We start from the raw sequence: 25,291 nt of genomic DNA, 5'->3' as shown, positions 1-25,291 counted from the left end.
CCGCTTCTCTCCATGCCTTAATTCAGGGCTCATCATCCGTTGGATAGAGTCCTCAAGAGCCTCCTCACTGGTGTCTCTGCCTCCTGTTTTACGTCCTCTAACGGATTTTTGTCATGCAGACGGTGTGTTTTCTAAAAGAAATTCTGACTATATTGTTCTCCTTTCAATGGTTCCCCTCTGCCACCAGAATAAAGTTCAAATCCAACACAGTTTACAAACATGAACTGGTCCCAAGTGACCACTTGAGCCTCATAATGTCCCACCCTCCTAACTCCTACTCTACTGCTTATTATCCTGAGTTACATGTGGTTTCCAGAAGGCATCAAGCTCTCTCACCTCACTCCTTCAGCCTAAACGATCTTTCCCAGCCCTCTTCATCTGGTCAGTTTCCACCATCTTCAGGTCTCATCTGGAGGATAGTTCTCCCTGACTCCCTAAGACTGGACTAGGGCTCCCCTCCCACAATGTGTGTACCCAGGCCCTACACTCATTTCCACTGATCACATGCATGGTACTGTAATTGCCTGTCCCCCAGAGGAACTAAACAGTAAGCTCTGGGAGGGTAAGGATCATTTCTTGGCTTCAACAAAATCCCCAGTGCCTACATAGTGTCTGCTGCATAATAAGCCCCCAATAAACAAATACAGCTCTTCTAGTTTTGAGTACATTATCAGGCCTGGCCTGATCGGATCTGTCCCCTGCCTAGCTTCTGCAGCTTATCCTCTGCCTTGTTGCTGCTCCAGTAATTTCGGATATCCATGTTTTGTTACTACTACATTTCAAAACGTCTCTGCCTAGAATGTCCTTGCTCTCACTTACCCACCTACCAAAATTCTATTTCATCTTCAAAAAACTATCAAATCGTTTACTCCAGAGCATCTTTCCTCAGGCCCTGCCTCACCCAGTAGTTTTAAGTACTCCCTAATCTATGCTGCTTACGTAGCTTATGTACTTCTCCTTGTGAATTTGCCATATTTTACTGCCCCCTTTCTTTCTTTTTTTCTTTTTTTAAGATTTTCTTTATTTATTCATGAAAGGCAGAGGCAGAGGCAGAGGGAGAAGCAGGCTCCCCAAGGAGCAGGGAGCCCGATGCGGGACTCGATCCCGGGATGCCAGGATCGTGACCTGAGCCAAAGGCAGACGCTCAACCATCTGAGCCACCCAGGCGCCCCTGCCCCATTTTCTGAATCCGTTTTCTCACTGGGTTTCCACCTGATTCTAGCACAGTGCTGGCCCAGAGCAGGCAGCAAGGGACGGTGAACACTGAAGTCATCAGGGTCCTTCAGAGCCACACTCCGGGCTTTGGCGCACCCCTGCCCTGGGTGACCCCTCCCCTCAACCTCTCCCCTGTCACAGCTGAGGACAGTACAGGACTGTGCATTCCATTACCATAGTTCTTCATTCTAAGATGCGTTTTTTCCTACTTTATAACATTTCTAAAACTAGGCTACAGCTTACAATCAATATGTACATTGAATGTAGTATTTCTTTATTTTTTTTTTTCCTGAAAAGCTATTATTAAACTAGTGATGCTCTAGAATTAGTCCCTAGTGGCCCAGAGAAAGGTCCTTCCTCTGACTTCAAAATGGATGTGCCCTCCTGCAGCACCACGCAGCCTGTCAGGAGGAAGGTCTTTTCTCGTTCTTTCATTCGGCTTTTGCTTTAATCTAATCCACGTTGGTGACTGCCCCAGATGGAGTGAATGAATAGATTTTGTGATGGAAAAGGAACTTCTGAAAGATTAGTGACTAGCAGGAAGAGTAAACGCTGGTCAAATGTAGTTTTGGCGAATGATGTATTTCAGGTTTTTCTGATGTGGCGGTTGTGAGAGCTCATAACACCCTTCTAAAATAATTGGGTCTCTAAAGTGGTTCCCAAAGATTTTTGCCTGACATAAATTCTCTAAATTTCCAGGCTTCCTAGATAAAACAGTTGACTGCAATGCCATCTCTAACATGCTCTGCTCTATTCTCAGGAAGATCCATCAGGAGCCTCAGAGCACTCCAGACAGGGGGAGGCTCAGGTGGGAAGAAACAACAAGATAAAGAGGCAGGAAGAGGGAAGGAGGAATATTTAACTTGGAGCTTCTTGCCCGGGGCATTTCTGAGTTAGACATTTACACACTTTAGCTGCCCTAATTTTCTCTATCATTTTCCCACTGGGTCATTGGATACCAAGTATCAGGTCTTTATGTCTCATCCAGCCCCCATGCATGAGTGGCATCAGTGTGATTATTTATTATTTCATGGGGAGCAGTCTTCCACAGAAATTACTGCCTTTTTGACTAAGAACATTTAAACAGTCTTATTTACCTTTTCTTCTTCATCATCTTTTTTTTTCTCTTAAAGGATTACCTGCTATAGCATAAGGAAACCACATGTCTGTGTCTCTGGCTCACAAATTACTTTCATAGAAGAAAGGTTACTGGATTTTTCCATCTTTACAATTACACACGGAGTAAGATTCTTAAACTCTACAGCAAGAAGATTCTTTAGCTTATTTTAGCCTTTGGAGAACACTTCCCGTTAGAAGAGTGTTAGAAACCCCGCTCCCTCTAAAACATACGGGTTTCTCTTTTCCACAGGGCAGCTCAGGACAGGTGTATGTTGCTTTAAGAAAGCCAGACATAAAACATTAAAACTGACACCAATACAGACAAACTGTGCAATTACAAAAAGAATTCCTGGCTTTATATCCAGATTCACCACAGGGTTCCTTTAAATGCTGCACTTCCCTAGTGCATTTAGATCTTAGAATCAATGAACATTTCTGTTTACAGAATTTTAAATTTGTTCTCCCATTAGGGTTCTAATAAGCAACATGGTATAATAAAAAGAGTATGGGCTTTGAGGTCAAAAAGGCCTGGGCTCCAATTTAGATTCTGCCATTTACTTACTGTGGAAATTTGGGTGACTTTAAGTTCTTTTAGAGCTGAGGAAAGGGAGGCTCAGAGAGGTAAGCGTATGATTACATACACAGTTCTCAACAGTTCCTTAATTCTAACATGCACCTCCCCCACACCCCCAACGTTTCTAAAGTCTCGTCTGTAAGACAGGCATAATAAAATCTACCTTCCAGGGGTATTTGCAGATTAAATGAGATAATATGTGTAATACACAAAGGCACTCAATAAATCAGCTCTTCCCTCACTGGAACCACATCTTCGGGAAAGACCAACTCCTCTCCTGACACACAAACCCCCTTTAAAACGTTACTGATAACTAATTAATTAGTATGCTGCTTTCTAGGTCTACCTGGCATGAAAGTAAGGCCTACTAATTGTGTCCGAGATTGGCCCTGCTGTCGCCCGTCTATTAGTTAGAGCAGGTCCACATTAAGTTACAGGCTCCAAGTCCCTACCCTGGCTTCCCAGGTTCTCTGCCTGGTCTGTCTATATTTCTCTGCCATATTGCAATGATCAATTCTGCACTTCTTTCCAATTCTTTTCTTTCTTTGTGTTCATATTCTCTGTATGCCCCTTCCCCTCTTTGGGTCTCAGAATATTTTACAGTAGTTAGAAGTTTGGGTTTTATTCTGAAAGTCACTGAAGGGTATAGAGCAGGTATGATCTGATTTATACTTTAGAAGATCCCTCTGGCTGCTGTGTAGACAAAGAGACTGGAGGAGGACAAGAGCAGAGGCAGGAAAACCAGAAAACTGCTATTTAAGTCATGGCGATCTGCACTCATCCAGTGGAGATGGAAAAGACTGAATAAATTCAGGATATATTCTGGAGATAAAACTGAGAGGACCTGCTAATGGGTAAGATGTGGGGACTTTGTCCAGGGAACAATTCAAGGGTCAATTTCACTACTTTTTGGGGGAGGTGGGGTGGAGGGGGAGAGAGTCACGTAAATTAACTACAAAGAAATCTGAAATGTTCTTTTTTTTTTTTTTAAAGATTTTATTTATTCATCTGAGAGAGACAGAGCGAGCACATGGTGGGGGGGGCGGTCAGAGGGAGAAGCAGACTCCCTGCTGAGCGGGGAGCCCCATGCGGGACTCGATCCTAGGACTCCAGGATCATGACCTGAGCCGAAGGCAGTCGCTTAACCAACTGAGCCACCCAGGTGCCCCTGAAATGTTCTTTTTATATTAAAATATAGTAAACCTTTAATAGCCACTGCTTTGAATGACACTGGCCCTCCCCAACTCTTCACAGCTTAAATGTGAAGGTCACAGTTTAAATGTCAATTTCTCAGGGAGGAGTTCCCTGACCATCCTATATGTTGCATCTTATTATTCTCTCTCACAGCCCCTTATTTTTACCTTCTTTCTAGAATGTAAGTTCTTCCTCAGCAAGGGCCTTGTAAATCTGCCCCCCACTGTTTCCCTGCACCCAGCACAGGTCTGACACATGAGGACACAGGATGAATGAAAGTACAAATACAGTATGGATCAAAATTTACATTTTACATGAGAATCCAATGATGTCATCATTAGCGCTCTTTCTGATCAGAACTCTGCAAACTGTGGTAGCTGTTTGCTGGCCTTCTCTGAGTCTAGGAGTATTTTAGGGCATAATGTGGAGGCGTCTTAGTCTAGACAACGTCACTAATGACATCCTAGGCGTCTTGTGAAAACACAGTACATTAGCAAACAATAAGGTGGTGTGTGACTCTAAACAGAGATGTTAAGAGAGAGTCCACTTGACAAAGCTAACATTTATCTTTCAAAGTCTAGGTGAAATTTTATAAGGGAAAAGCAAAAAGGAATGTCGTTTAAGTTTTTTTAACAATACTATAAGAACTTTTCAAAAGGATTTTCAGACTAATAAAAATTTGTCTTTCACATCAAAAGGCAAAAATGAACAAGGGTAAGAAAAAGTTAATATGCTTCCGGTTCAATCTTTTAGTAGATGATAAAGAAAAACACCTCCATTTCAAAATGACAACAAATACTGAAACAGAGCCGCGCAGAGAACTATTCTGCTTGGAACATCCCACTTCGAAGCCTTCTCACTTTTGTAGACCAAGAGTTAACTATATTTCTGTGTCAATGTAAAATTGAAATTGTAGGGGTGCCTGGGTGGCTCAGTCATTAAGCGTCTGCCTTCGGCTCAGGTCATGGTCCCAGGGTCCTAGGTTCGAGCCCTGCATTGGGCTCCCTGCTCGGCGGGAAGCCTGCTTCTCCCTCTGCCCCTCCCCCTGCTTGTGTTCCCTCTCTCACTGTGCCTCTCTCTGTCAAATAAATAAATAAAATCTTAAGAAAAATAAAAAAAATAAATAAATTGAAATTGTATCTGCCTCCATTTCTTAAGCATTCCTGCCATACCCAACACCATGCTTCAGGAGGCTGGTAAAGGTTGGTGGGTGATAGCAAATTTAAACAACAAAATACTAAGAAGCTCAGAAGGTCACTGGCTGTGAGGATGAACTTGACCAAAGGAGAACGTGATGAGCTAAGGACTTCACTCACTAAATAACAGGTCAGTATATTTTACTAGCTAAATCAAAGGACCTGACTGGCTACTCTTCATTATGTCAAAAACTCACCCATCCAGCTACAAAAATTAGTAAAGAGGTGCCAGTTAATTCTTCTAAAACCAGATTCTCCATTTACAATTTTCTTCAACAGTGGGGACTTGCTGCCAGTGCAGGTAGCTTCCAAATGTCAAGTGGATCAGTAATAAAATGAAAAGCTGTAGAGAAACTTTAAAAGGGACATTTAAAAATGGGCTTTAAAAAAAATGGGCCTTAGCAGAGCACCGACTGGAACACACAGTGAAAAGACTCCTCTAGTTCAGCACATGAATAGTAATAGAAACCCTGCAGTGTTCATAAATAGTTATGACAATGACAATTACAAATAATGCAAGTCAAAATTCCAGATCAGCTACAAGTGCCTGTAACGATAGTCTGTCCATACCAAGCAAAAAATATTTTAAAACCCTAAGGGTTTCCATTGACAAACCTATCTACCTAAACAAAGAAGACTTCTTTTGCTCAAATAGCTGCCACCTTCCAATTTTTTACAAATGAAAATCGGGAAGGGAGTGCCAGAGGGAAGGGCAACAGAGTACTTAAATGTTGGAGTAGTCACCCACATCTGGGTTTCATACTAAAATAGTTTGGGTTCTCAATTTATGATTACTATGAAATGGAAAGTTGTATGGTCGGTCTGGAAAAAAGAGGAGAGAGGTTAGAGGTTTGTGGATAAGCAACAGAAGTGCACTGTCAGCCTATAAAAGGATTTCTGAAACCTTGTTCTTAGTGCAACTAACCCCTAACAAACCAGTAGTGAGAACTCTTGCCTCCACATGGCACATGTTGTTTAATCTCGCCTCTCACTTCAGTTAAAAAAGAGCAGAAAACAGACAAGTGGTGTTCTGCACTCCATCAGGCAAAAGCTGTTTGAAGAGAGGACTGAGCACTCCACTGCTGTCCTGGACATGGGGTGAGGCAGGCCCCTTCTTGCAGAGACTGCGGGGGTCATGTGCAGGATAAACGTAGTCTCTAGCCTGGCATCTCCTGCCACCATGTTCTTGAGTTCATGACTAAGTTCACGTGTCATAATGTGTATAAGTATTTCATGGCCAAATGTGAGCACTAACAGCCTTTTTTTTTTTTTAATTTAAGGAAACATACTGTGTTTCCGTCTACGACGAGAGGATTTTCCTCTTTTCATTAATTACCCTCCAAAACAAGCCCACTCCACAATACAAAGTTCAAGATCACAAAATACACCGTCTTTACCAAGCTAACCTTAAATAAACATCTTTGCCAAACTGGAGAGCCTTCTGTTTCATGAGACCAGACTTAATAAAGCAATAGAAAGGGCTTCTCATTTTACAGAGCTTTTTGGATTAAGAAAATGGACAGTAATTTATGTAAATACATCAATCTCAAATGACTTCTCTAGTATGAAAAGGAATAAATAATGCAGATCACTGTGTTTTGGATGTGGCAAAGTCTCTGATGGAAATGGCAGGAATGTGTACACAAAGGTGAACATAAATAACTGTGTGTATGATAAATGTGGTTGCTGGAGATGGACACAGATAAATAGGGACACAATTGGAAAGAGATAGCCGGAGACAGAGGGAAGGACATGGTTCAGCTGCACCTCAGTAAGTTCAAAAAGGTTTCATGGTCTAAAAAAATCTGCGACAGCTGAATTTCTATTAAGAAGGTTTAAAAAGCTGGTTCCCGCTCCTCTTGGACAACCTGGAATAATACTATCTTTGAATACAATGAATGTGTCACAAAATGGGCACTATTGTGTAAAAAATTTAGGGTCAAAACACGAGGAAAAAACAGGATCCTAAAGGAAGATACATGCTTATTAAATATCTTTATTAGATTGGCACCTAGAACCCCCAAATATCTACTTTCCCCTGGGAAGGAGAGGCTATGCCTCTTCAATCATCCCTTAAATGTAAAGAGGTTTGACCCCCATGCAATGGATAAAAGTCACCCAAAAAATGAACAAAAGAGGTGTTTGGAAAAACCAGAACACCATTCATCCCAGCTAACGACTTGTTCATTATGAGTGATGATGGATAAAGACTTCTCATGCTGAGATGAAATCAAGATTTATATGCATTGTTTCCTCTCCCAACTTGTGGGAAGATCATCATCATTTAATTCTATCTCTGCGGCCAGTGATGGGCATCCAGAGAGCTGGTTATCAAACGGCGCAGTCAGCTGGCAAAAGCCGAAACGTGCAGTTGGCACATCTGGACAGAGCCGCCACAGCCGAGGGTGAACAATGACTCCTGGCAAGCATCCAAATTGCTTGCAGACGCTAGCAGGTCTCATCTACAACCGCCCCTACCAGCAGCTCTCTCTCTCTCTCTTTTTTATGAGAATCAGATTTTCATTGCTCCATTCAATTGCTCTCCTCTGCCATTTTTTACAGCTCTTATCGTTCCCCTGGAATATGGCCTTGAGACAGCTCATCCGTGTCCTTCACTGTGTTATCTCTTCTAACTTTTATTAAAACTTCAGCTTTCATCTGAAGATAGCTAATTAAATCTGGAACAGATTATATGCCTCTCCTTAAAAAGAACACAAAACTATTTTCTTCAACCTGAGTAATGCATTTTTTCCTTTCCAGAAGATGAAACTAAAGGTGTTAAAGAAGTCTCATTTATTTACAAAGCAATGATATTTGACATGTCATATACAGGTTGATTTATATTAAAGTTGTCTGTGGTATAACAAATCTTTGAGCTATTTCTCAAAATAATTATTTCTCAATACTGGTAATATTTTTTCCCTCATATCCTTTAAATATCATAGCTAATACCATAAGCTTCTTTTCTTTCTTTCTTTTTTTTTTTTAAAGATTTTATTTATTTATTTGACAGTGAGAGACATAGTGAGAGAGGGAACACAAGCAGGGGGAGTAGGAGAGGGAGAAGCAGGCTTCCCCGCGGAGCAGGGAGCCCGATGTGGGGCTCGATCCCAGAACCCTGGGATCACGACCCGAGCCGAAGGCAGACGCTTAACGACTGAGCCACCCAGGCGCCCCCATAAGCTTATTTTCTGTACAAATTTGGGTAATGAGGAATTAAAGATTAACAGGTATTTGTGCACATCAAGTGATTTATCTTTAGAAAAGTTTTTTTTTACAGTTGCCCTCATTTGGTAAAAATGAAAGTTGTTTTTCTTTTATTGCATACCCCGAACACTAACTGAAAGTTTCCCCCATGGAAAATTATGTGAAAACATGAAATTAAAAGCAGTCCTTCAAATTTAGGATTTGGTTTTTAAGACAGCTTTACACCAACTAATAGCTCAAATAGCTTTGTCTTAATCTATCACAAATTATTAATGATGGAGCTTCCATAATCAATAGGAACACATTCTTCTCGCACATGCCACTGACCCAGTCCCTTTCTTGGGCCCAGGGGCAGTTTAAAAAAATCACTTTTTTTGCTGTAGATCTGCTAACCAAATCTTCTAGCAATGATATCTAGAACAATCTAGCCAGCCATCTCTCTCTCTCACACACACACACACGCACACGCACAGGTATGCACACACCAAGCACTTTTAAACTAACGGTTAAGCTTCTATTTCCAGGGTCTCACCTGAAATTTTCTGGGATCCTTTTCTTCGCTTCACTGCCTTAAGCAAGATTTCTTTCATGGTGACCTTTGTGTTATCCACCTGAATAAGGGAGAATCCATGAGCAGCATTTCTGTAGGAAAAGATAAATATTAAATCATCACTAACATCCAACCAGAGGAATGTTATTGCAGTCTTCACTGTGTTTAATAAAGTTTATTGAGTGTACCTCAAAGTGCTTTTTAATTATTTAAAAACAGACTAACTTCTAATGATAGAGAGAGAGAGAGAGAGGCATTCTGGTATAAAGAGTTCTAAGTGAAAGAAAGGTCAGAGTTAGGGAATGTTTTTCTGATTTACCTCAAATTGAATCTAATTGGTCTGTATGGGTCACTAGTACTGTGGGTTATTCATGTCGGCTCCCAAGCCAAATCCCGGAGCAAGGACTGACAATAGACTTGGCTTGTGTCAGCAGATGTCACTGCAGGCAGAGACCACCATCACATTAAAGCCCAGGGAGCCCTAGAGGAAAAATGTCATGGGGTGAGGATGGGGGGGAGGTGGGAGGTGGAGGGGAAAATACAATAGCCCAACTCAATTTAGAATAAGGAAAAAAAGGCTCTTCCTAACTGGCTAGTAAGTAAGTAAATAAATAAATTTTAAACGTACGGTCTGTATATACTTCAGTAGGAATGTTTTAATTTATTTAGTCCTAGAAGCTCAAACAAAATATGAAATGAAGCATAAATAACTACAAGACAAAATACTGACACTACCTGTAAGCTTCTAGTCAGTCAAATTTGGAGGGAGTGGTTCATTTAGATAGGAAAAAGCTGGTAGGGAACAAGTACCCTAAAAACAGAAGCCCATCCCTGGGTGAGGTATAACTTCACTAAGACTGTTAATTGCAATAGCAAGTATCACAAACACTACTCACTATGCTCAGGCAGCAGAACAAAACAGGCCAATTCCAAGCAGCTCATCTAACAAATGGGACCCAAGTTTCCAACTATGGAACATGGGAATTACCACAAGGAGTTTGGTCGCATTCCCATTTCCTCATAAGAATCTCAAAGGAGAACACACAGCCAAAAAATATGGCAGAACTTCATACTGACAAGAAATCCGAAAGAAAAGCCAAGCCTCAAGCTAAGCCATGGAAAAGCTTCCCCATGGTAGGACAGGCTGAGAAGAGGCCTTAAACCTCTTTGGGACCTAGTTTGGACCCAACCAGGTGGCTGGCTTTCCACAGGAGCTGGGGGCCGATCTCCAAATCAAGGACCCAATTTGCTTCCCTAATACAAAGACATCTCCACACCCTTCCTCTCCATACGGCTTGCTGTTTAATCCTTGACATTCCATTTGTTAAAAAGCAAAAGCCGACGCTGGTCTAGCCAGCACGATCATCCATTTTAACTTGGTCAAGTTCTTGCTATTGAACAGCAGGCCTGAGAACTGTCAAGCTAATTTTACTGAACACTCTGTTACTGAATCATGCCTGAGCTCCAGCCATTCTTTACCTCAGAAGCTGGACCCCATCCCAGAACAATCTTTAAAAGTTTATTTTACTGATCAAAGCAAAATAAGAAATAGCTCTTTTTTTAAAAACTATATTTAGGGAGCGATGCAGTAAGTGATACTTTGGCAAGAGGACTGAAATGTAAAGTGCCTTGTGCATTTATAAACTTGGGGGTATTTGCTCTGGCGCTAGGCCAGCGTGTGTTTGGAACAAACGCCAATCATCCGCATTCAGGCTTGTCTTCCCCTGCTCTCTCCTCGGAAGTCAGTATGCGCTCCATCTGTGACAATATGTTGGGCGATGGGTGAATGGGGCCTAAAAGGGAACACAAGTTCTCGGGTATGCACAAACTAGTACCGGGCTAGATCTCACGAACTCCCATCTACCTGGGTTCCACCTGAACTATTTTATATTTTAGATTTGAGTCTGCTTATAAATTGCTTACATTCTCTTCTAATCGGCTGGCTGACAGCATTATTTCAAACCAATACGTTTATCTTTTTTAGCAAAGGCAGACTAGAAGCTCAAAAGGAAGCCTTGAGCCTGGACTAACTTCCATAAATTAAAAGTGTCCTTTCAAAAGATTTTTGAACAGAGGAAAATCCCTAGTCTGTATTTTTCTGTCATTTTACCAAAACGTACCTGGGTGACAAGGTTAAAGCAAGCAGAGGAAATCCCTGGCACTTATCATCCACAGGCATTACTGATAAATTGTGTGGTGGAGGAATAAAGGATTACCTTCTGTATTTTTTCATTACACTTTTCTTTTGTTACAGAATACATAAATCCATTGTGGCACAATGTAATATGTATCACCATGCTACACCTGCGGACGCTTCCGAGCGGCTGCCATGTCTGTGCAGTCAGGAATGATAAGTGAACCACCCGTGAATGTTAACGATAGTGATCATTCTGAGGTAACTCGGCTCTCCATCTTCCTTTAGAGCCTCCGTGCTGAAGCCAGGGTAGCAAGGTTCAGGAGAGGAAAATGAAAACAACAGTGAAGGGAAGGGGCACGCACAGCGCTCAGAACGTGCCTTCACAAGCGTGCGGTATCTTACTCTGGGGCTCCATTTTGGTAAAATCGTGCACATTAAAAGGAGAAGGAGGTTGTGACCCACGTATTGCACACTCAACCAGACCTAATGAAAGCTTCCTTAGGTCAGTCTCCCACTCCATCCCTTCTCTCCCTCCAGACAAACGCCAACTTTGGATCTTGCTCCAAGTCTACAGCACTTAAGGGGGCACAGAATCGAAGTGGTTCTCAGAAGACATCTAGGTGCAACTATTAAGTTATGCTCCCATTTAATAAATGGATATGGAGACTTGCTCCCACAATTTTCAGCTTGACTTCCAAACATTCTAGGTTTTATGCCTCATTTTTTATATCCAGGAATTTGTATGGGCTTTCTAAAAAGTCTATGGAAATACATCTTTCAGAGCTGCTTTTTATCTAGTGCTGGGCACTGGGTGTGCGACCGAGGAGACCCTGATCTCGGGGGAAATGCCGGCAGCAGGTAGGTAGGGCACTCGCTAGTCCTGCCTCCCTTCTGTGCGGTCCTGCATTCCAGTCTCTGAGGTGTGGCCTGTGCCGAGGGTGATTAGCCCTCAGACAGACAGGCTGATGGAGAGAAAGATGGACTCGGCTCAGAACCTGCTCGTCCTCCTGCTCCCCTCGTGGACAGACAGTGTGTCTCCCACCACAGCAGGGCACTCGGGGGGGCCCTGAGCAAAGCACTGCCCTCCACAGCTCCTTGCGCTGCCTGTGCTGGGTCTAGGATGCAGCGCCACTTCAGAGCTGACTAAATGCTGCCCGGAGTGCTTCAGTCAATTCAAAGTTAGGTCCTGTCAAGTCTTGTAACCACTGAAAAACGTATGGGCATTTTAAAAAGAGATTACTCACTTGAGGAATTCAGCTCTGTCCCAGTGCAAAGCCACTCAGCTACCAGAGGGAAGTTTTTATACCCACATTAACCTAACACGATGAGCATCTCTCTGCTAAATATTAAACCAGAGGTGATGGGGCACAGGTCCTTATCTGAAAAGCTTAGAGTCTATTTATAGGGACAACGCTGGAAGCAGAACCCAAGTTGGGAGGCAACATACTGGAGAGGAAAACATGTGGACTGCGAGTTACATACACTTTGGTTCACATTCTGGTTCCATGGCTAACCAAAATGTTGCCTTAACATGTGGGAACCTCAGCTACATCCATGAAATGAGGAGGCCGCTTCCCTACGGAATTGTCAGAGAGGATACCATAGACAACGAATGCCAAGCACCTGGCATTAAGATTGACAAATAGTAAAAGGAGCTTAGAAATGTTAGTGCTCTTGTGTTCCCCTTGTCCTAAGTCATCACTCCAAAAGAAGAGGCCCCATTCACCCCCTCTCCCCTACCCCGTGAGCAGACATTGCTTAGTTGGGGGAATGTATCCCAGCCATTGCTTATAATTGGTAACACAGCGCCATTAAAATGTGCAATCCGCTGGACATGGTAGCAACAGTCAGGGACACTACAAGCAAGCAACTTCTGGCCAAGGCATCAAGCCTCCTCTGAAGCTCATAGAAGAGCACTCAGGGCTCCATTTTCAAGGCTTTCATTTTTGAGAGAGTAAGCCAGAGAAGTGGGTATACTGCACCTCAGCTTAACTCACTGGCTTTGGATGGGGATGAGGGAAGTCAAAAATCATGGTAGTGGTGCAGAGAAATTCAATGAGACTTATTAAGAGCTTTCTGAGCTGCACAGTACAAGTTATTATTCAACAATTACAACAGTAATAATAGCAACTACTATCTACTGAACATTTACTATGTGCCAGGTGCTATGTTAAGCTTTTAAAATCTGTATTAACTCATTCAATCCTAAAACAGGTGCTACTATTATATCCATTTTACAGAATCTGAGGCTGGAGGCATTAGGGAATTTATCTGAAGTCACTCTATTAAAGATCTATTAAAGATCTCAATTTTGAATTCAGAAATCAACAATATGGTCCCTAAACCAAGAAGCACAGTCCAGCGGGAGAGAAAGACAAAGAAGCAAACAAAGAATTATAGTGCTATGCGGTAAGTACAAAGATGGAAGCCAGCTCTGAGTCCTACCAAACACAGAGGCACTTAGCCAAGCCGGGGAAGGGTAAGGGGATCAGAGAGCTTCTTAATGGAGATGTCTCAAAACACAGTGATCATTTAGCTCTATATCATGCTAAGAAAGATGGCGGTGACCAGATGGCAGCAAAGCACAGCAAGCTCTAGAGTAGAACCTGCTTTGGAGTCCCAGCTCTACCTTCCTGGGATAAATGATACAATCTCTCTCTCTCTCTAGCTGCCAGTTTCCTCATCTACAAATGGGGATAATTCTTACAGTAGAAGATTATTGTGATGACTAAATACTTGTAGTTAATATAATACCTGTTATATAATAAATGCTTAATATAATAACCATGGCTTTTCTACATACAAGGAAGTGATAAAAGATATGATGACAACTCAACATTATTGAGCACTTAATCCTCCCAGAAAAGGTAGGTGCTATTATCAGTCCCATTTTATAATGGAGGAAATTGAGGTTGAGCAAGGTTAGAGACTTCTAGAGAGCACATCCTCTGGATAGGAACTACTGACCAATCTGTGGCAAAGGCTCAATTTCCACTGTAACATTCAGTTTGATTATAAATGCCCCAACTCTTAGACTAACCATATGAACTACAAGATCCGCCCCCTTTTAAAGATTTTATTTATTTATGTGACAGAGAGAGAGAGCACAAGCAGGGGGAGCAGCAGGCAGAGGGAGAGGGAGAGGCAGGCTCCCGGCGGAGCAGGGAGCCCGATGCGGGGCTCGATCCCAGGACCCCAGGATCATGACCTGAGCTGAAGGCAGATGCTTAACTGACTGAGCCACCCAGGTGCCCCACGAGATCCCTTTTTAAAAGCCCTTGGAGAATGTCATGGTTTCTTGAGCCACAGGCTCAGTTTGTGGAAGTGGGAAAAGGCTGCCAAGAGTAGCACTTGATTCTCCACTTCTGACCAGGTCATAACAGGGATGAAGACACACTCCTCCAGTTCCCAGCCTGTACTGGTCCCAATTCCATGCATGTTCATTCTCTAGCACTTTAAAGTAGAAAATGAAAATATATGAGCAAGAGAAAGCCTTGTAATAACTGCAGCATGCCTGCTTTAAAGCAAGTCCTTCGGGTATTACTTTATCCATAAAGAGAGTTTACACTAGTGTGAATGCCACATTTTGTTTCCCCTTGCACTGACAAAAAATTTTTTTTAAAGATCAAAGCATATCGTGTGAGTATGTGATGTTTGACATTGGACAAAGTACTCTTTTTCAAAACAGACATTTTCCAAAAACATAACTCGCTAGACTAATGGGCAGTGAGAAGCCAAAATGACTGCCCTCCGCCTTCTCCTTGTGTATCTTTGCCAGAGTCCTTGGGACTTGCCAAATCCGGTCATGCCTGCTTAGCTTGCTCGACTGATTGTGCCAGAAAAGAAAATAAGACACAGATGTATTTGAGCTCTTTGAGATGCCAGTAAGAGAGACAGCTAATGGCTTCATTTCGACCCTCCCCTTCCAGCTGGGCACAGGTGGGGGATAATGAGGTCCCTCTCCCTAATCAAACTCAATTATTTACTACTCTATATAACCGCAAAGACATTCACATTCAGTTCAGAATATAAAACACACCGTGGGCTACTTCCAACCACTGCCACTGGGTATTTATAACAAACTCAAGTGGCTAACAGTTTGCCTTGGCAGGAGTTTAAGTGTGTAAAGTTTTGCAAACTGTTTCTGTTCAAATATGTCCTGCTGAAATGGGGTCCCAGGCGGGGTTCCATAACTGTCAGGTCAGTGAACTGCATAACATCTGAGAATGTATTCACCATGCAGTGCAGACAGGATCTGGAAATCAAACGCTTCGTTCTATTGCAACCTTCTGAGAAGCATCACAGTTTTTTCAACAGCAAGACTGACATTGTATTAATAAACATTACAAGCCACTAGCCTGACATGTACATAGCAGCAGCTGACAGACTCCAACATAAGCTGAGGGGAGAACAGAGGAAATCAAAACGAGACATAGTAACTAAACATGGCCAAAGGGGGTAGATCATGAAACAAATCACATTAATGTCAGAAAAATGAGCCCTAAACTTTTAAGATATACAGCAACTAAAGCAACAATCTGGTATAATTTTTGGATACCAAAGTAAGTTGATGGCTATCTAAAATGTGTGCTTTTATTGTAGGAACAAAGCGTATCCTGGCACAATTTCAACAGACATTCCAGTGAGCAAAACATACATATTTAGCTTGTCTGACCTTTAAATTCTTAGAAGTATGTAATTAATGCTTTCCATCTTTATTACTTGCTCCAATATTTCTGTCACTTTAAACAGACACAAAGAAAAATTTTCTCTTTTCTCTAGACAGTAGCTGTTGCCAAAAAGGAAATCAAGTCAGATTTACAAATACAAAATTAAACAGGCTGCATATGTTACATTTCTGTACATGAGGACAATCTGGACAATGAAAATGTTTGCTAATACAACAGAATGAAAAGAAACAACACACAGTTGGTCTTCTATGACTCGAGCAAACAATAAATAAGATAATTTATACCCATATTGTCAGGCCTGGTTACAAAGAATATAGGCATCTTTTTTTTTTTTTTCCTTATCCTGTTTTAGCTCTGCCCTTTACCAAACTGTATGGCCTTGAGCAAGTAACTACCTGTCTCCGATCCTCAGCTCATATATTATAAAAATGAATTTGTTATAAGGAATAAATGAGATAATGGCTACTAGGGGCACCAAACTGAGTGAGTGTGCAAAAATGCTCATTTCTTTTTTTTCCCCTCCTCTCCAGACCACAAAGCAGTATCACATAAGAGTAGGAGAGGCTTCAAACTGATGATATCCTTTCAAAAAGGTCTGGTCACCCGGGGTGTACTCTGGAGATCTTATCAAGAGGGTATACTAAAACTACCAACCCTTTTGAAAAGCCCTCATACAGCCAAGAGCAATGAATCTGCACACCTCTTAAGAAGCAGCTAACCTTGGGCGCCTGGGTGGCTCAGTTGTTTAAGCGACTGCCTTCGGCTCAGGTCATGATCCTGGAGTCCCTGGACCGAGTCCCACGTCGGGCTCCCTGCTCGGCAGGGAGCGTGCTTCTCCCTCTGACCCTCCCCCCTCTCATGTGCTCTCTCATTCTCTCTCTCTCAAATAAATAAATAAAATCTTAAAAAAAAAAAAAAAAGCAGCAGCTAACCTTTCCCTTTATACAGAGCCACGAGAAGCCACAGCAGTCTCTGGGAACTCTTTGGGCCACAATGCCCAAGGCAGCCCGGCTACTAGTGGAAGACCCTCTACCGACTACCCAGTGGTCCCCTTCCCAAACAGCAAAATCCTAGCTGGATTCTATTTGCTCTGCTCTGTAGCTATTGGTTAGAAACATTCCTTCCCCATGTCTACCTGATATAACAAACATTTTAAGCAAAACACATATATAGGAGGGCGGTTTAACTGTTCTTACTGACTTCTGATTTAGGGGGATTCCGTCCCTTTTACTGGTTTGGGCTTTTCTTCTCTTTCTAAAGCCCTTCTTCCGGACTCCAGAGTAGGATCTCGGTGTGAAATGTTAATGGCAACACATCTAATGACACCATCACAGTTGCTGCTGTCGGTGCCATTTGTATACTCAATTCAGTTCCACAAGTTCTAACTGAATTGGCCCTGTCCTGGGGAATCGGAGAAGAGGGACAGAGCAGGCTCGTCCCCTGTGCACTCCAAGATCTCATCCTCCCTTGTCCTACCACGTCTAAAGGCCCAGCACGCCTTGGCTTGGTCACTGCTAGCAAGGAGCACTTGTTTAGATATTGGGAACCAGCTGAGATCCAGCTATTTAGTTCTGGGAGCCAACCAGACTCCCCCATACTTCTGCCTCCTACTTCTCCCCTTCCACACTCCTAATACCCAAACAACTTCAATGCTTAGGCTCAGAGCAGCTAGCAGTCAGCAAGTTAGAGACTCCTGTTTCTATATACATTGGATCTGTCCAAAATCAATCACGAACAATGGGTATCTTAGAAATCCACTTGCCTGTCTGTTAAAGGAGAGAGTTTCCCTTAGCAAGCTCCTAATTTGCAAGTTGTTAGCGTAATCCATTCTCCCTCCCCAAACAACTCTGTGTCTGGGAGTTACCTGGGACCAAGGGCCTGGGAAGAGAAGGCTGGTCCCACCGACTCAGTAAGAACATCAGAAGTCACCCAGCTTCACATTCTTCTCCAAAGAACACTTCCCCAACTGGGGACTCATTTAAGTTAACTAGCTCCTCTTTTTAAAAATTTTTTTTTTTTTTCACAGAGAGAGAGCACCCATGCACATGAGAGCGGGAGGTGGGGGAGGTGGAGGGGCAGAGGAAGAGAGAGAGGGAGAAAGAGAATCCTAAGCAGGCTCCACACCTAGGACGTAGCCTGAGAAGGGGCTCGATCTCACACGACCCCGAGATCATGACCTCAGCCAAAATCAAGAGTTGGATGCTCAACGGACTGAGCCACACCCAGGCGGCCCTTCCTCTTTTTAAACATACATAATTCTATAACTTAAAAAGTCACTACCTTGAATGATGGAACAAAGTGAAAGCTTAAATTTTCTATTGTAAGAAGAAACATATCTATATTTTCTAATTTTTCTGGGATGGACATGTGTTCATTATGTAATAAATAACCCAAAGAAAAGTTAAACCCCATACACACCTTAATGTGAATTATTCAGACCAATAAATCTCTCACAGAAATAACAAAAATAGCAACTATGTAACACTGCCTACATACCAGGGTCTGAGCTAACATCTTCATAACAGCATTCCCTACCTTAGGTTCAACAGCCCCCATGATCAACAGGTGAATTCACAGGCTAAGTTTGAGAATTTAAAAGTTTTGCTTTTAGTTTAATGAAAATCATGAAAACACACACACACGTATCATAAACATATGATGTATATTTAGAAAAGCAAAATTATATACAGTTTATATATACATAATAACTTATATAAGCAACAGATTGATACATAGAGATGTAGGCCACTCCTAGACTTCCACGTTCCCCATTCTCTACCCAGCTGGAGGAGCCCTGAATCACTGCGTAGAGGAGAAATACCCAGGAGAGCAACCGGGCCCTCATTAGATGGATCTAAACAAGAAATAAACTTACCAGAATAAGCCAGGGTCAACAAATCTACCCCGTGCCCGTTCACTGATGTATTGCTGTCTATGGCTACTTTCTTGCTACTACGGCAGAGTTGAGTTCCAGAGATGTGTGGCCCACAAGCCTAAAATATTTACTACTTGGCCCTTTATAGAAGAAGTCTGCCAACTTGCTGGATAAGCTGGTGAGATTTGGGGGTTTTGTGTTCCAGCAGCTAGAGTTATTTAACATCACTAACAGATTCAGTAAAAGCCAAATGACATCACTGCAAGTCACATGCAAAAACAGTTTGTTGAATAGAGAAAAGTGAGGGGAGAAGTGGGCACAAGGCTCTCTCTGTGTAACTCTTGTTTGCTGAACTCTGAAGACTTCATGCTCTGAGTGCCCCAGTCACACTATGCGCAGCTATCGATCAGGCAGAGAGCCCACCTATGTACAGACCAACTGACAACAGCAGAAGGTAGGGTGACCAATTATCCTGGTTCACCAGGGGCTGAGGGGGATACTCCTGGGTATAGGCCTTTGAATTTCAAAACAGGGAAAGTCCTGGGCAAACTGACATAAATCGGTTATCGTTGCAGAAATGTTACTTTTCCAGTAAAGCACATTTAAAATTGGGAGGGAAGGATGCACTATAAATCAACTGGCTCATTAAAATAATGGACTAGTAGTTAAAAATATACTCACTGTTTAAAAGGACAAATATTAATATGGTAGTCAATGTTTCATATGAAAATCAAAAAACTCAAGTTGACAAGTAAAACATTTAACACCCATTAAATTCAACATCAGTGACTTTAATCTGAGCAAAACATCATCTGTTGCGTTTAAGTTGTTAATTTGTATTTTATTAATGTTATAGTTGTATTTGTATTTAATTTGTAATTTTGTTTGGATTGCATAAAGACATGGAATTTATAGCTAGAATTTTTAAGTGTATTTAAGTAACTTTATAATAAAACAAATCTGGGTAAACATTGAGGCTTCAGGAGAATTAATTTTCCTTTAAAAGAGGTCTGTACATTACTTACATTTAAGAACATTCCTCACGACAATTCCATGAGGTAGTTATTATTCCCCTCATTTTACAGATATAGCAGCTGAGACTATGGTCATGTAGCAAGTTGCTAGTGAAACTGAAACTTGAACCCAGGTTAGCCGAAGCTCAAAGTCTGTGCAGCCTCGCTTGGAGTGGGGAAAGATGGTATATGGGAGGTGTAAGGGGTGAGGTGGGTGGTGTGAGGGCCACGGAAAGCCAGAAGGCAAGCTGGGGGCTTCATGGTATTCAAAAAGCAGGAACAAGGAGCTAGGTGGGCTCAGAAAGTGAAGTAGGACAGGAAGTTTGGTCAGGGGCCCTCCAATGCAGCCCAAAGACACCTGAAGATGCATCCATTCCTTCTCTACAAAGCCCTGCTGGCTGCCAAGGATATGGAGATAAATAAGACCATGTGCACCCTCTCTTCAAGGAGTCTATAGTCTTGTTACTATCTCTTAAAGGATGTCTGCCCGTAAGAGGGCTGATTTGAAGTCTACAGATCTCCAATGTCCTGCCAATGTCTACCCCTACCCCTACCCCTACCTCAGCAGAAGTTGTCCCAGTAACTTTTCAGTCCAGTGGAGCAATGTCTACCCACACTCTGCCCCTCTCTGCTAGAAAACAGAAAGGAAGGGAAGAAGAAAAATGCAGAAGCAGCAAAGAGTTCATTCAGTTCATTCAAGAAATATTTGTGGTGTACCTACCACAGTAATGGAGCTATGCTGGGTATTGTGGGGCATAAATGATCCAGTTCTTGCCCTCAAAGGGTTTCTAGTCGTAACCACAATAACTGCAATAAACACTCAAGACAATGCTTACCTAAGCCAGGCACTGTTCTAAATGCTTTACATAGATCAACTCATTGAATCCTCATCATGGCTCTATAAGGTAGGTATTATTATTATCCTCATTTGACTGGGCCACAAAAAAAGTTAAGCAATTCATCCAAGATTACATACACACACAAGTAAGGGTAAGGTCAGGAATGGCACTCAAGCATTCTGGCTCCAGAGGCCCCCATGCTCTTACTACACTGTAACATATAGTAGTTGAATGATGGCCTTAAGACAGTGGGATTTAATTGAATGATGAGACCACCAGCAGATTCCCCACCACCGTCCCAACCCTCAGCAGGGTGTTGCAAAGAGCATGGACTTTGCAGTCAGGCATGGGGGCAAATCCAGGCCTGAGAGCAATACTTGTCAGCCTCAGTTTTCATGTCTCTAAAATGGTCATAATAAAAACCAGGCTATTTTCAGATTAAATGGAATAACATATACACAACTTTCAATTAGTAAATACTAATTCACTGCTTACTGTCAAAACCTAGCTCCCTCTTCCTGGTTCAGTTCAGTGTCTTCCCAGACACCCCCTGCCCATCCTCCTCTGGGAGAGAGATGCAAGGAAGAAAGGGATTAATGAAGAAAAGGACCAACAGCTTTACTTATTTTGCTGGGACTTCACTCTCTGAAACTTTGGACACATCCCTGGTGACTCCTGAAGGTCTGCTCTGTCCTGCATTTGCAGGAGAGGCTTTTCTAACTTAGAATATAGACCAGCAAGGTGAACGGAAGGTTGCTGAAGCAAGAAAATACACATGGGGCAAATGGTCAGTAATCTGTACTATTTCATCAGACAACTGGGACAAAGAAGAAACAGAAAATTTATTGACATTTTTTTTTTTCCTAAACGCTCACACATAAAGATTTTACTTTACCTTGTGTTCTCAGAAACACTCCAGACATGTTGAATAACCTCTGTTGAACTTTAAAATAGAAAAAGGATTGACTGGGGTGTGTGTGTTTGGGAGTGGAAGTGCAGGGATGGGAGTAATACAGGAAAAAATAAGAGTATTCAGTTCGGGCGCCTGGGTGGCTCAGTTGGTTAAGCGACTGCCTTCGGCTCAGGTCATGATCCTGGAGTCCCTGGATCGAGTCCCGCATCAGGCTCCCTGCTCGGCAGGGAGCCTGCTTCTGCCTCTGACCCTCCCCCCTCTCATGCTCTCTCTCTCTCATTCTCTCTGTCAAATAAATAAATAAAATCTTTAAAAAAAAAAAAAGAGTATTCAGTTCAAAGCAGTTGTTGTTACTCTCTGCCTTTCCTCCTCTCTCTCCTCTCATTCTCCAAAAGTTGGGGTTCATATGGAGACCCTGTATAGACTTTAGAGGCTTCTCCCAGGAAGGTAAGTCCTGCCTACCGCTAGCCCCATTCTGTTGAAAATCAATGATTTAAAAGCTCTTGCTTTAAAAAGGAGATTTAGTTCAAAAGAATGTGATGGTCATATGTTAATATTTATGTAGTAAAAATTATGCACTAATGAAAACTCTCTTAATCATTTATAAACAAACAAAAATGCAAGTGGAGACTACTGAAATACCCCTGTATACATCTTTTAAAATAAAAAGAAAAAAAGTCCTAATGATACTTTGTGACGGTAAGACTTTGAAAAGATACTTTTATGAATTCTATTGGTAGCATTGTAAATTGGAACATCTTTCAGAAGGCTACATGTCAATACAAAGTGAAAGTCTAAAGATGGTTCTACTCTGACCAATACTACTACCCAAAGGAAATTGTCCAAAGGAAGTTATTCAGAAGAAATAAAAGGGATATGGATAAGGACTATTATTATAGAATCACTTATTAACCAAAGCAAGAAAACAATCTAAACATCCCATGGTAGGCTTCCAATGCAGCCTGGACCTTTTTCTGTTGTACTGCTCATCACATTTTAATGATGTGACAAACCGTCTCCCTACTAGATAGTAAGCCCCATGAGCACAGGGTTGGTCTAGATTCTTGGCACATTATAAATGTAGATTATAGGAACTAAGAACAGATCAAATATTTGTAATTTTAAGTAAAAATAACACAATATTTACACTAGAATGGGAACTGTAATATATATATATGGAAATGATGATACAAAAATGAAAATAGTTTTATTAGGAAGGAGGAAACATTGCATAAGTTTTCAATTACTTTCAGTATTCTTCAGTGTCGTTGTTTTAGCCCCTCCAAAACATAAAAAGAGGGAAAATATTTACTGTTACATATACCAAACAAGACTTCATAGTAGGGATGAAACAGTAAGTACAAAAACTTGGAGTCATTGCCCCCAGCTCCCCCTTCCCCCCAGTACTCAGGTATTCTTTCTTTGTTCAAGGGTAGAAAGACACAAAATACTCCTATATCATAGGTGGCATAATCCTATTTTCAGTAAAAATCTGAAACAAAGGCAATATGTTTTATTATATATATATATTTTTAAAGATTTTTATTATTTATTTGACAGAGAGAGACACAGTGAGAGAGGGAACACAAGCAGGGGGAGTGGGAGAGGGAGAAGCAGGCTTCCCTCGGAGCAGGGAGCCCGATGCAGGGCTCGATCCCAAGACGCCGGGATCATGACCTGAGCCTGAAGGCAGATGCTCAACAACTGAGCCACCCAGGCACCCCTAAAGGCAATATGTTTTAAAGAGACAAGGGAAAAGTCCTCTAAAGCAATCCTTCCTGTGGATAGTGAATTTGCTGGTTACTAACAGCAGGGAGTGCCAAAAGGATCACTATTGTTCCCAGGAGAGGGTCCAGGAGAGGGCCAGTCTCAGTACAGGTTAGCAAAGCTTAAGCTGTGCTTAGAAAACGCCACAGGCTTTCCTCTAACAACTGGGAGCTCTGGGTAAAACTCACTCTAGAGACTTGAATAAACAAAAATTATATTTTTATTTTCATTAACTTCTGATATTTAGCATTTCCTTGAACTATAAATGTAGTCAACAAATCACAGTAGTAGTAGTAGTACTGGTAACTCTGTCATGAACAGAAAAAACAGATGATACAGCACATTACAGTTGTTGCAGACTTCTCAAATATCATTTATACTCATCACTACTTTGAAGTGAAGCGAGAGACTTCAGGAGTTAGACCTGCTGCTAGATCTTGGTATTTAAAAAGCCATACATATTGGGGCGCCTGGGTGGCTCAGTTGGTTAAGAGACTGCCTTCGGCTCAGGTCATGATCCTGGAGTCTCGGGATCGAGTCCCGCATCGGGCTCTCTGCTCGGCGGGGAGTCTGCTTCTCCCTCTGACCCTCCCCCCTCATGCTCTCTGTCTCTCATTCTCTCTCTCAAATAAATAAATAAAATCTTAAAAAAAAAAAAAAAGCCATACATATTACTATACCACAAATTTGTTTAATAATTTCTGAAGTATTTAAATATAATGGAATTCTTTTATATTCTTGTGGATTTTATTTTCTGCATTTACAAACACTTTTTTCTGGAATGGGCTTATAATTTATAGGTTTTACCAGACCGCCAAAAGCACAGGAAAATTTATCCCTTATCAGTCTAAAGGAAGGCAACTGAGAGGAAAAATGAAATTCGATTTGAACAAAGTTGGAGAAGAAAAGAAGTATTTTAAGTCACAAGACAAAAGTGGCTGCAATGCACATTTTCATATACTTTGGAGTCCATGAAGAGAAAGAGGGAAACCCAGAATTTTTGCTTCAGAGGCTCCAAAGTACCCCACCCAGCATGTCCAAAGGCCTGGTTCACAGATATTATGTTCAGAGATCTACCTAATGCAATTTGTTACTGCAAAGCAGTCTGCATTTAATCTAGGTGCAGAAGCATGAAATATAATGCAAATGGTGTCCCCAACATCTCCCTGGAAGAAGTCACTACAGATGGACATCCAGATACCCAGTATCATTCATATGATGAGCAAAACCAAAAACAAGTCCAAAATCCTAGAAGGCAGAGATGAGATACTGAGATCTGTAAAAGGTCAATACTCACATTCGAACAAAGAGTGACTCTTTGGATGTCAGACCAGGAGATGAATACTTTTCAACCAGGGCCAAGGTACTGAAGCCGAACTTATGAATGGGCTCGTTGGAATCCAGTGGGGGGAAGTCTGTGTCAACCTCCCCATCATCCTCAGCAATATGCAGGCAGTAGGCACTGACATTGTCACTAAAAAGAAAACCAAAAAGGTGAGTGAATACCAAGATGAAGGAGGGATAAGGAGACTAGAGGCTATGGTATACAGCAAGCAAACTGGGACACTGCTGTTTTGTTTTTTTTTTTTACCTGAAAGCCTGGTGATACAGTTAGATTTCCCCCAAATCCTACTTCATTTGATAAAGAGAAAACATGGCAATACAAAGGGGGAGAACAACAATGTGAAATGAGGGCCTTTCCAGTACTCTATTCTTTCAACAAATATTTACTGAGCATCTGTTATAGATAAGATGCAGAACTTAACCCCTTAAATCAAAGATGATATTTAGTATTATCCCTCAAGGAAGCTTACAGTATAGCAAGGGGAAAAAGCAAGTACTACTTTTTAGTTAGCTAAATATGAGTATACATAAAATAAATATCATAAAAGAGACACAAACAAAATATAAAGGAGAAAAAATTATTGGTGCAGGGGAGGAATCAGAGGCCTCTGATTTACGGTCAGGATTAAGAAAATACCTATTGTAGGTTAGGAGAAG

The 25,291-nt window shown here is 41.8% G+C and overlaps 1 protein-coding gene across 6 annotated transcripts in view; it reads right to left on the bottom strand.

The window, feature by feature from the left end:
• MAPKAP1 (MAPK associated protein 1) overlaps positions 1–25,291 on the bottom strand; it is a 243,818-nt gene that overhangs the window by 85,611 nt on the left and 132,916 nt on the right. For all 6 annotated transcript variants that reach the window (XM_035015808.1, XM_035015810.1, XM_035015806.1 and 3 more), the window contains 2 exons: positions 24,588–24,764; positions 9,038–9,147 (listed from right to left, as the gene is read on the bottom strand). In XM_035015808.1, the coding sequence (XP_034871699.1) occupies positions 9,038–9,147; positions 24,588–24,764 (287 nt within the window). The remainder of the gene's footprint in view (positions 1–9,037; positions 9,148–24,587; positions 24,765–25,291) is intronic.

The sequence above is a fragment of the Mirounga leonina genome, unplaced genomic scaffold, assembly GCF_011800145.1.
Source record: "Mirounga leonina isolate KUSES-001 unplaced genomic scaffold, KU_Mleo_1.0 Mir_170, whole genome shotgun sequence".
NCBI lineage: Eukaryota > Metazoa > Chordata > Mammalia > Carnivora > Phocidae > Mirounga > Mirounga leonina.
The sequence above is the reverse complement of the archived record's forward strand: the minus strand, read 5'-3'. Positions and strand labels throughout refer to the sequence as shown.